This window comes from Myotis brandtii, unplaced genomic scaffold (genome assembly GCF_000412655.1).
Source record: "Myotis brandtii unplaced genomic scaffold, ASM41265v1 scaffold53, whole genome shotgun sequence".
NCBI lineage: Eukaryota > Metazoa > Chordata > Mammalia > Chiroptera > Vespertilionidae > Myotis > Myotis brandtii.
In genome coordinates, this window is record NW_005369942.1 from 7,295,744 (window position 1) to 7,308,892 (window position 13,149).

The 13,149-nt window shown below is 38.3% G+C and overlaps 1 protein-coding gene across 12 annotated transcripts in view; it reads right to left on the reverse strand.

Moving 5' to 3' along the window:
- LARP1B (La ribonucleoprotein domain family, member 1B) overlaps positions 1–13,149 on the reverse strand; it is a 91,175-nt gene that overhangs the window by 27,642 nt on the left and 50,384 nt on the right. Inside the window, exon 12 of one of the 12 annotated variants that reach the window (XM_014548988.1) lies at positions 6,940–7,083. The exons of the other annotated variants lie outside the window; for them this stretch is intronic. Coding sequence (XP_014404474.1) covers positions 6,958–7,083 — 126 coding nt within the window. The 3' untranslated portion in view covers positions 6,940–6,957. Of the gene's footprint in view, positions 1–6,939; positions 7,084–13,149 lie in introns of those variants that run through there. 12 annotated transcript variants of the gene reach the window in all.

Sequence of the window (13,149 nt, forward strand, 5' to 3'; positions counted from 1 at the left end):
TTTAAAAAATTTGGCTCTCAAAAGAAATTTCAATCGTTGTACTGTTGATATTTTACTCTGTTGGCTAATGAGTTTGCCAACCAAGCTCTTGAAGAATGAGAATTTAGAGAAAGAGAAAAGCATTCTAAATTAGGTAATGTGAGAAAAGATGAGAAGCTTAAAATAAGCAATCATTTATTAGAAAGTAATCTAGTGAATGAGAAAATGTTTTTAGAAACCAATGGCAAAAAGGCCTGACAAATCAGAGAAAGCTGTTAGATCTTTACTACCAGATCGAAAAGTTTTCACTTTATTCTCTACCAATGGAAAACTTGTGAAGAAGGATAAATCTAGATGGACCTGAAGTTTCAGTTCCGAACCCTTTTTATAAAGTTAGCAGCAAAATGGGTCAGTAGATCTGAGTTTACCTCAAAAGAAGAATCCCTGCCTTTGGGGCTCCTAAAACTTCCCCTTTCTAACTATGATGTTTCCTTCCCTGACCTACACATATGTAGAGCTGCAATTTTCAACCCATGTGCCCGGCATTTTAAAACATTCCTCAGAGGAAGATGACATAAGCTATAATCTCTATAGTATAACTAGAGGCCTGGTGCATGAAAATTCATGCACTGGAAGGGGATGTCCCTCAGCCCAGCCTGCCCCCTCTCACAGTCCGGGAGCCCTCAGAGGTGGGAGGTGACCCGGCGATCAGGGGAAGGCGATGCCCCCATCACACCTCTGTTGCTGCCACTTCCGGCAGCCACCATCCGAGGCTTTGCCTGAGCCTCAGTCAGTAGGGGGTGCAGGAGGACCTGAGGCCCCCGGCAGAGCTAAGGGGACTCCAGCAGCAGGCGCGCGGAGCAACCAGCTCCACCCCCGATGTGGGCGCCGCCATCTTGTGATTGTCAATTTGCATATTACCTCTTTATTATATAAGATGGCTACAATATCCAGTTTAGTTGTGAAAAGAAACAGGAAAATATATCTCATTGTCAAGAAAAAAGGCAGTCAATAGAAACTATTTTTCAGATGTTTCAAACATTGGATTTTAAGACAAGGACTCAAAAACAAGTTTTAATATGTTTTTTAAATTGACTTTTTAGAGAGATAGGGAGGGAGAGAGAGGAGGAGAAACACTGATGTGAGAAACAGCAAATGGCTGCCTCCTACATGCCCCCTATTGAGCCCACAACCGGGGCATGTGTGCTGACCAGCAATCAAACTGGTAATCTTTCAGTGCATAGGACAACACTCAACCAACTGAGCCATACCGGCCGGGGCTAAAATCTATATATATAAAAGCCTAAGCGACTGTTCCAACAGTTGCTATGACATGCACTGACCACCAGGGGGCAGATGCTCAAAGCAGGAGCTGCCCCCTGGTGTCAGTGCACTCCCACAGCCAACCTCCTGTGGCCGGCCAACCTCCCGCAGTCCCTCCCCCCAGCCAATTGGCCCTGATTGCCAGCCAGGCGGGGGGGCCCCACCCATGCACAAATTCGTTCACTGGGCCTCTAGTTGTTATATATTTATATAAAATATATATTTATGTTTGACAAACTAAAGAAAACTATGGTCTTTATGAATGAACAGGTAGGAAATGTCAGCAGAAAAAAAGGAATCTACAAAAAAAAAATTGTAGAACCAAAAAGTTTGTATTTGGATGAGCTTAAAAATTGAGTGAAGATGGTAGACAAATGTTAGTGAAATTGAAGGTAGAGCTATAGACATAATCCAATCTATAAAACAGAGGAAAAAAATGTAAGAAAACAGAAAAAATCTCAGGGGTCTGTGAAACCATCAAATAGTTTAACTAAAGTCCTAAAATTTAAAAAAAATAAAAATAAAAAGCCCAGCCAGTGTGGCTCAGTGGTTGAGAGCCGACCTATGAACCAGGCGGTCACAGTTACATTCCTGGTCAGGTCACAGGCCCAAGATGTGGGCTTGATCCCCTGTAGGGAGCATGCAGGAGGCAGCCTCTCATTGATGTTTCTATCTCTCTCTTCCCTTCCTCTCTCTGAAATCAATAAAAAACATTTTTTAGAAATTTTTTAAAGAGTAAGAAAGAAATAACTGAAATTTTCCAATTTTGAAGAAAAATAAATTATTGGTCCAAGAATTTCAGTTAACTATAAAATGGGTAAACTCAAAGAACATCACTCTGAGACACATCATAGTTAAACTGCTGAAAATTAATCGTAAAGTGGAAAACTTGAAAGCAGTGTGGTAGGAGACACATTACATACAAGGAAATAACCATATAAATAATGGTTGACTTCTTATTAGAAACAGTAAATGTCAGAAGACAATGGAATATCATCTTTAAAATGGCAAAAGGAAAAACTATCAATCTAGAGTCCCTATCTAGTAAAGACATCATTCAAAAATCAGAGTAAAATAAACACATTATCAGGTAAATCAAAGCTGAGATGACTTGTTGTCAACAGACCTACAGTATAAGAAATGCTAAACAATGCTATTCAGGCTAAGAGGGAAATTATATCAGATAGAAATGAATAAAAGAGGTAAATATAAAAGGCTGATTTTTGTTTTTTACAATTTCCTTAAGAAAACCTGTTAGTTTGAAGCAAAATAATATTTTAAGATACAATTTATAATATATGTAAAAGGATATGACAACAATAGCACAAAGGTAATGGAATTATATTTTTATAATTATAAATTACATATTTGTAAGCCAAAAAGTATTAAATGTCAAGTGAGATGTAAAAAGTAGTAGTAGAATAATGGCTCTAAATAGATTTTGAAAAATTAAGGAGGCATACTATTAGCTATAAACACTTTTAAAATGTTTAAAAGGCATAAATAAGAAGTCAAAAAAGAAAAATGAAATATTATAAAGTGCTTGAATAACCCCAGAGGTCACAAAAAACATTAAAACTTAATTAAGACCCAATTGTACAATGTCTCTAAGTAACTCTCCTTTAAAATAAAGGCAATAACAGACTGAAACTAAGGATATGAAAGAAAACTGACAGGGTGACTTTAAGACAGAGCATTATAAAAAATTAAGAGGCACATTTCCTGATAAGAGTCAATTCATCAAGAATACATAACTATATATGTATATAAGTGTATGTATGCATATTACATCTCATAAAAGAAACATATTACATCTAATATACATATAAGTACTGCAAATTTCATGAAGCAAAACTGACAGCTCTAAAAGAATAAATTTCAACCACAATTGAGGATTTTAACATCCTCTTTCAGTAATTCAGACAAAAAGTCTGTAAGATTTGAACACCATCATCAAACAATCTGGACTGACATTTGCAGAACATTACACCAGTAACTGCAAATTACAAATTATTTCCAAGTGTAGATAAAATCTTCCACTACAATACACCATAGCCTGGGCCATAAAATAAGTTTCTTCTTTCCTGTTTAAAAAGAGGTTCATAACTAAATTCCATGGTCAATAATGGTAGTTATCTATTGCCTAGATTTTCTGGTTTAATTATCTCTATCCATCCACCTCACTCCCACCAACATCACCATTATGAATTACTTGGAGGTTATATTTTCAACAGTCAATCATATTCACTACCACATTCCCAGCTCCCACTATGGTCTGGCACACAGCAAGCACTCAGCATGTTATTAAATGAATCTCTGGCAAGGAGTTAGTTTAGTATATAGCTACCGTATTTAAGTATGTGTGTTAAAATAAGGACCTCTGCATGGGTTTGGATTTACACCAGGCCCATCCACCTAGGTCTCTCCCATGGTGCCCCATGCCAGAGCAAACTATGGCCTTGAACCATTGCCTGGCCTTTGCCTATAGGATGCAGGCAATGAAGTGAGTTGCACAGCGAGGGGGGGAATAGATTAAATAAGGGACTGGCTTATGCAAAAGACTATGGCTGGAATTTAAATAGTGAGGTACAGCCCAGCCAGCATGGCTCAGGTCAACCCATGAACCAGGAGGTCACAGTTCAATTCCCGGTCAGAGCACATGCCCGGGTTGGGACTTGATCCCCAGTGTGGGGCATGCAGGAGTCAGCTGATCAATGATTCTCTCCCAACATTAATGTTTCGCTCTCTCTCTTTCTCTCTCTCTCTCTCCCTCCCTCCCTCCCTCCCTCCCTCTCCCTTCCTCTCTGAAATCAATAAAAATATATAAAAAATAAAAATAGTGAGGTACATCCTGAAATCAGGTCTCCTGATTCACTTGTCTATTCAGCAAGAAGTCAAATCTAAACAATTTATAAAGAGAGAGTGACTACATTGAGTCTCATGTTACCCGTGAGCAGAAAGTAATCTGAGGAAGTCTTTCAGAGTAAGGTATTAGGAGACAGAATTAAAAATTTTGCATTTGAAAATATATAACACAGCCCTGGCCAGTGTGGTTTAGTTGGTTGAGCAGGCATCCTGTGCACCGAGAGGGTGGTAGTTCCATTCCAGGTCAGGGCATATGCCTGGGCTGCAGGCTCCATCCCCAGTAGAGGGTGTGCAAGACACAGTCAATCAATGTTTCTCTCTCATCCATGACTCTCTCTCCTTCTCTCTTCCTCTCTCACTAAAATCAATAAAACCACATTTTAAAAAAATACGTAACACAAGGACTAATGATGGAAATGTCTGATGCTGGCACCAGGAAAGAATTCCACAGACTGAACTTTGTTAATGCAGTCAGAATTTCTATGTAAGCCTGAGCTGCTGCATTCTTTATATTCCTGGGTTCACCTCCATTTGTATCATTCACTATTCCTGGTCCCACCTAACCATATAGCCTCACACATGCCCAGTATTTTAGTTTTCAAAATCCTTTACAACCCTATGAAGTAGAGAAGACAAGAATGATCCCCACCCTAGGTTCAGAGAAGTTACTTTTTGGTCCAGAATTGCATTTAGTGCAACTTGCACATGAGTTGACTCTTGGTCAGGAATAGGTCCAAGCTTTGCCAAAAGGGTTCTCACTTGGTGTTCTTCTCTAGTGAAAAGAAGAATGGCTCAAGTGGTGGAGTGAGGGGAAATTTAGGGTTCTCTCCTCTTGCCAAGTCAGTAGGATGCCACTGTCTCTATGAAAATGTGGCATCTCCTGCTGAACTTGAACACCATTTTCAGCTATATACCAAAGACTTCACAAAAATTAAAGTTCCTCTTACCATCTGCCACAAATACAGGCAAGGACCTGACTGTACTTGTAAGGTAGTACATTTACACCATAGAATGCTATGCAGCAGTAAAAAAGAAGGATCTCTTACCCTTTGAGACAGCATGGAGGGACTTGGAGAACATTATGGTAAGCAAAATAAGCCAATCAGAGAAACACAAGTATCACATGATCTCACTCATATGTGGAATCTAATGAACAAAATAAACTGATGAACAAAACAGATCCAGAGACATAGAAACATGGAATCTCAGAGGGAAGGCGGAGGTGGGTGGGTGGGAAGAGATCAACCAAAGAATTTGTACGCATATATGCATAACCAATGGAGCGAGGGACAAGGGCTGGCTAAAAGGGGTCAATGAGGTGAAAAAGAGGACATATGTAATACTTTCAACAATAAAAGTTTAACTTGCCGAAACCGGTTTGGCTCAGTGGATAGAGCGTCGGCCTACGGACTGAGGGGTCCCAGGTTCGATTCCGGTCAAGGGCATGTACCTGGGTTGCGGGCACATCCCCAGTGGGAGATGTGCAGGAGGCAGCTGATCGATGTTTCTAACTTTCTATCTCTCTCCCTTCCTCTCTGTGAAAAATCAATAAAATATATTTTAAAAAAAAAGTTTAACTTAAAAACATTTGTGTACAAGTTTTATATGGACATATGTTGTCATTTCTCTTGGTCATATACCTAAAAGTGGAATTCCTGGGTTGTGTGATAACTGTTTAACCTTTTGAGAACTGCCAGACTGCATTCCAAAGCAACTGGACCATTTTATATTCTCACCAGTATTCTATGAGGATTACTACTTCTCATCTCACCAACAATTGTGTGTATTGTTTTTATTATAGTTGACCCTTGAATGACATAAGTTTGAACTGGGCAGGTCCACTTATACCTGAATTTTTTTTCAATAAGTAATATGCAGTCAGCCCTTTGTATACCGAGGTTTCACATTTGTGAATTCATCCATCTGCGGATCAAATATAGTATTTTCAATCCACAGTTTGGAATCTGTGGATGTGGGGGACCAAATGTAGGCACTTTCCTATAACATTTTATTTTAATACATTTTTATTGGTTTCAGAGAGGAAGATAGAGGGAGAAAGAGAAACATCAATGATGAGAGAATCATTGATCAGCTGACTCCTGCATGACCCACACTGGGGATGGAGCCTGAAACCTTGGCATGTGCCCTGACCAGAAATCAAACCATGACCTCCTGGTTCACAGGTTGATGCTCAACCACTGAACCAACCCAGCCGGGCCTATGCCATTTTGTATTAGGGACTTGAATATCATACAATTTGTATCCTAGAACAAATCCTCTGTGAATACTGAGGGACTGTAGTTAATTTTACACATGGATTTTCAACTGTGCAGGGATGAGTGCCCCTAATTCCTAGAGACAACTGTGTTCTCATTATAGAAGATATGAAATGGTACCTCTTGGAGTGACTTTTTAAATTGGGTTGCCTTTTGAGTTGTAAGACTCCTTTATTAAATATTATTTGTGAATACGTTCTCCTAATTTTTTAAATAGATGCTTTTTAAAGCAGTTTTAGTTTTACAGTAAAATTATACAAAAAGTACGCAGTCACTATATACTCTACACTCTCCCACACACATGGTCTCCCCATTATCAACATCTTATGGATATAACTTTTCAGTTCTTTTGGGTAAGTACCAACATAGGTGATTGCTAGATTGTATGACAAGGAATATGCTTAGTTTTTGTAAGAAACTGCCAGTCTTCCTAGGTGGCTCTACCATTTTGCATTTCCACTACCAATAAATGAAAGTTCCTGTTACTCCACATCCTCCCCAGTATTTGGTGTTGTCAGTGTTCGATGTTGGCCATTCTGTCTGTAGCAGTATGTTGTTTTATTTTACATTTCCCTGATGGCATATGGAGTATCTTTTCATATGCATAACTGTCATCTTTGTCTTTTTCAGGTCTTTGGCCCTTTATTTTATTTTTTAGAGAAAGAAGGGAGAGGAAGGGAAAGGGAGAGGGAGAGAAAGAGGAAGAGGGGGGCAGAGAGGAAGGGAGAGGGAGAGAGAAAAAAAGATGTGAGAGAAACATCGATTGGCTGCTTCCCATAGGCGCCGGAGTGGGGATCTAACCCACAACCTAGGTATATGCCCTCACCAGAATATCGAACCAGCATTTTTTTTTTTTTTTTTTGTATACAGGACAACATTCCAAGAAACACACCTGGCCAGGGCTTTGGCCCATTTTTAATCAGGTTAAATTTTAAGAGTTCTCTGTATATTTTGGATAATAATTTTACCAGAAATCTTTCTGCCATACTGAGGCTTGTCTTCTCATTCTTGACAGTATCATTCAAAGAACAGTTTTTAGTTTAATGAAATCAAACACCAATTTCTTCTCATGGATTGTGCTTTTGATGTCTTATCTAGAAAGTCACTGCCCAACTCAAGATCATCAAGATTTTCCCCAATGTTATCTTCTAATAATTTTATAGTTTTGTGTATGTCATCCATTTAGGTGTGTGGTCCATTTTGAGTTAATTTTTGTAAAAATTATAAGATCTGTGTCTAGATTCATTTCTTCCCATGTGGATGTACAGTTATTCCATCACCTTGTTGAAAAGAATATTTTCTCTATTGTATTACCTTCGCTCCTTTGCCAAAGATCAGTTCATTATATTCCAGGCTCTCTATTTTGTTCCATTGACCTATTTGTCTATTATCAGGGGTCCTCAAACTACGGCCCGCGGGCCACATGCAAATACAAATATTGTATTTGTTCCCATTTTGTTTTTTTACTTCAAAATAAGATATGTGCAGTGTGCATAGGAATTTGTTCATAGTTTTTTTTTAAACTATAGTCCGGCCCTCCAACGGTCTGAGGGACAGTGAACTGGCCCCCTGTTTAAAAAGTTTGAGGACCCCTGACTCTATTTTTTCAACAGTACCACACTGTGTTGATCACGATAGCTTTACAGTAACTCTTGAAACTGGGGAGTATCAGTTCTCTGTTAATAATGAGTTAGCTATTCTGGGTCCTGTGTGTCTCTAAATATAATTTCTGGAATCAATTGGTAGATATTCACAAAATTAATTCTTGGAATTTTGATTGAGACTGCATTGAATCTAAAGAACAAATTGGGCAGAACTGGCAATACTGAGCATTCCTAAATGAAATAGTTCTCCTTTAATTTCATCAAAGTTATATTCCTCACATGAATCTTGTACATATTTTCTTAGATTTACACCTCAGTATTTAATTTTAGGGGGTGGTAAACTAAATGGTATTATGTTTTGTCCTTTCACTGTCTTTGTGGTGTCCTTTAAAGCACAAAATTTAAGTTTTGATATTTTTCTTTTGTTGCTTATGCTATTACTGTCATACAACAAACCACTGTCAAATATGAATTCATAAAGATGTTCTTCCAGCCCTAACCAGTCTGGCTCAGTGGATAGAGCATAGGCCTGTGGACTGAAGAGTCCCAGGTTCGATTCCAGTCAAAGGCATGTACCTTGGGCACATCCTCAGTAGGGGGTGTGCAGGAGGCAGCTGATCGATGTTTCTAACTCTCTATCCCTCTCCCTTCTTCTCTGTAAAAAATCAATTTAAAAAAATGTTCTTCCACGTTTTCTTGCAAAGAGAGTGTTTGTTCTTATATTTAGTTGTTAATTTAGAGTTGATTTTTGCACATGGTAAATAACCATGTCATCTAACTTATTCTTTGGTATGTAGATATGTACTTGTCTCAAGACTACTTTTTCCCTACTGAATGGTTAAGCACTTTTGCTGAAGTCAATTTATCACAGACATAGGGGTTTATGTGTAGACTCTCAATTCTCTTTCACTGATCTGTATGTCTATCCTTATACTAGTACAAGTAAGGACTGTGTATAAATACCTCAACTTTGTTCTTTTTCAAGAGAGTTTTTACTATTTTGGGTCCCTTCTTGATTTTCCAAATGAATTTCAGGTCAATTTGTCAATTTCTGCAAAGATGCCAGTTAGGATATTGACAGGTTACATTGAACCTGTAGATTCATTTTGGTTGGTTACTGCTTTATGATATGTATTTTCCCAAACTTTTCAACTTTTTGCTTTTTATTTTTTTAAATGTGGTATATGTAAATAACATAATTTGGCTGTATTTACATACAATTTGACAATATTTATTTTCTTCTAGTTATTTTCTTAAAATATATTTTAATTGATTTTTTACAGAGAGGAGGGAGAAGGATAGAGAGTTAGAAACATCGATCAGCTGCCTCCCGCATGTCCCACACTGGGGATCGAGCCTGCAACCAAGGTACATGCCCTTGACTGGAATCGAATTCAAGACCTTCCAGTCCTTGATCCAACGCTCTAACCACTGAGCCAAACCGGTCAGGGCTCTTACTTAAATATTTGAGTTTAATTCTACCACATTTGTGCTGGAGGCCTGCCCCCATTTCATACTTTGTCTTGTTCCATTTTCCCTTTATCCTAGTTTCAAGGTTATTTCCTCTAATTCTATTTTATTTTAAATCCTCACCCAAGGGTATTTTTTCCATTGATTTCCAGAAAGAGTGGAAGAGAGGAAGGGGAGAGAGAGAAACATCAATGTGAAAGACACATCAATTGGTTGCTGCCCACAGACATCCTGACCAGGGCCAGGGATGGAACGTGCAACCCAGAAACATGCCCAGGATTGGAAATTGAACCCTCAACCCTTTGTCTGTGGTCTGACACTCTAAACACTGAGCAACCAGCCAGGGCTAATTTTATTTTTCATATGGCTATCCTTCAAATGGCAACATGAATACTCTAACTATAATCAATCTTCTTTACAGACTAAAAACCTTTGAATACTATCATTTATTGCTCTCATTAATAACTTAGTTATATTAAATCTACAAGACTTAGTTTAATATAGATAACATATATTTAGATTTATTTTCATATTTATCATTTGCTTTGCAGTCCTTTATGCATCTTTGGCATCTGCTCCTTTTTATAATACCTCTGCAATTTCCTTTGATGAGGTTCTGCTGGTTGCAATTGCTCATATATTATCCTCATACTTGAAAGCTTTCTTTCCAAGGCATACAATTACAGTATGTCAGAGATCCGTTCCTATGGCGCGAGGTAACACAATTTTGATTTTTGCAGTAAGTCAGAACCCACCTATATATAAGCACCTACTTCACTCACATGGAACACATACACAGCAGTAATGAAGTAAAACAATAAAAAAAATTGTGAGATAATAATCCCTGACCTTTACTTGTGGTAAATAAATAATAAAAAACATAAAGCACATATGTACATACATCGAAATGACGGAACTTTTTTTTTTTTAATAAATAAATGGCTGTCTGTATAGGCTTATAGCAATTTTTCCTTGGTGTATTAATACTATCTTTCCATTCTTGCATTCAACTGTTGCTGATGGTAAGTCATCAGTTAGTGAGCTGTCCAGTCACTCTTCTATCTTTGAAAGTAAATCTCCCTTTTATTTCTGACTGCTGTACTAGGTGTACCAGTTAATAATGAGGATTTTGTAATCAAAGAAAACATGATAATTTTAAGAGAAACATAAAAAGTGCTTTATTCAAAGTAATGTTCATCGCTAGCTACACATTTCCCCCATCTTAAGGTAATCTGTGGATACCATCCCAATAGAACAGTGGTCGGCAAACTCATTAGTCAACAGAGCCAAATATCAACAGTACAACGATTAAAATTTCTTTTGAGAGCCAAATTTTTTAAACTTAAACTATATAGGTAGGTACATTGTTATTAATTAAGGTACGCCTGCGCCGTGTCTCCCATCGCCGGACCGACCGGCACCTCCCACCTCTTCTAACGCCACTTCTTCAAAATAGACTAGCCCAGGCCGAAAACCGACTTCTGCGCATGGGCCACAAGTTTCAATAGCACTGTACGTGCGCCCGCACGTGGTATTTTGTGGAAGAGCCACACTCAAGGGGTCAAAGTGCCCCATGTGGCTCGCGAGCCGCAGTTTGCCGACCACTGCAGAGGAATAGGTGAGAAAGCAAGTTAAGCTCTCTCTCACTGAGGGTATATTTCTTGTGGGTACCAATTTACTGGGGAAAGGACTTTGGTTGGAAACCCCAGCTGTGGTTAGGCCCTATGTTTGTCTTTTACCCCTATACTTTAGGTCAGTGGTTCTCAACCTTCTGGCCCTTTAAATACAATTTCTCATGTTGTGACCCAACCATAAAATTATTTTCGTTGCTACTTCATAACTGTAATGTTGCTACTGTTATGAATCATAATGTAAATATCTGATATGCAGGATGGTCTTAGGCGACCCCTGTGAAAGGGTCATTCGACCGCCAAAGGGGTCGCAACCCACAGGTTGAGAACCGCTGCTTTAGGTGGCTTTAGCACAGCTGATTTTTTCAAAAGCAAAACTAGTTTTAATATTCCAGTTCTCTAAGACTTTAATAACTTACCTTGAAGATTTTTAATTATTTTTAAGAAGATGCTTTTTTACAGGCCTTTAGCAGGCCTTTTTTTTTTTTTTTTTTTTTTTTTTGGTCTTTAGCAGTAAGGACAAGCCCAAAAGAGAAAGAGAAAGCCTATACTCACTCTTTGGTGCAGTTCAATATTGCTTTTGAATTCAGCAACAGGTGGTTATTTTTTTATGTTTTTTGTTGTTGTTGTTGTTTGGGGGTGGGAGTTGCAAAGTCAAATGATTGATATCAAACTATCCTATCAATTTGGCATTCTTTTCGTTTACATCTAACTCTATTTTCTGACACATCTGATTATTCTCTCATCTTGAAGCCAGTTTTTTGCTTATACAACACTTTCTGAAACCACTTCTAAATGATCATTCATCAGGGTTCAGATCCAGGTCTTCACATTTCTATTTTTCCTCTGCCACCAATTTACCTTAAATTACCAACATCCATTACTTTAATAGCCTCTCAATTGGATTTCTTCTGCCACTCTTGTCCCCATCTAATTCATTCTCTACTATACTAACCAGAGATATCTTTTAAAAATAAAATTATGTCCTGTTGTCTCTGTAAAATCATTTAAAATACTGGTTTTAAACTTGAGGTAAAATTCAAAAACTAACATGGCCAACAAAGCCTTGTATGATCAGGCTATATATCCATAACTGTCCTCTTACATAATACTATAAACACACTAACTTGACCAGGCTGGCATAGCTCAGCAGTTGAGCGTCGGCCTATGAACCAGGAGGTCATGGTTCAAATCCTGGTCAGGGCATATGCCTGGGTTGCAGGATCAATCCCCAGTGTGGGGCGTGCAGAAGGCAGCCAATCAATGATTCTCTCACATCACTGATGTTTCTTTCTCTCTCCTTCCTCTCTGAAATAAAAATATATTTTAAAAAAACACAACAAAACAAAAATAAAAACACTGACTTGTTTTTCAATTCCTTATACGACACCCTTTCTCATCTCAGAAACCTGACACTCTTCCCTCTTCCTAGAATATTGTTTACCTCCTCTGTGCATGGTTTACTCTTACTCATACTTCAGAACTGACTATAATTTTGGCTTTCTCATAGGCACTGCTTGACAACCCAATCCAAAAGCATCCTATTTGTTTTGTTGTTGTTAATCCTCACCTGAAGATATTTCCCCTGACCAAAGTTGAGGATCGGGCCTGTAAATGAGGTACACGCCCTTGACCAGAATCAAACCCGGGACCAGCCACTGAACCAAAAATGGTTAGGGCCTGTTCTTTTCCTTCAAGAATACTTATCATAATCTGTGTTTAAGTACTTACTGTGGGTTTGTTTCAATGTCTGCCCTACCAATTATTTGTAAGAACCAGGCATGCAGACACACTATTATCATCTTACCATCCCAGTTCCAGGACCTAGCAGTGTCTGGCATATAGTAGGAGATTAATAAACATATGAAGATAGAAGGAAGGCCAAGAGACATATGAAAACATGCTCAAAGTCACTACTTATCTGAGAGATGCAAATCAAAACGACAATGCGGTACCATCTCACACCTGTCAGAATGGCTATCATCAACAAATCAACAAACA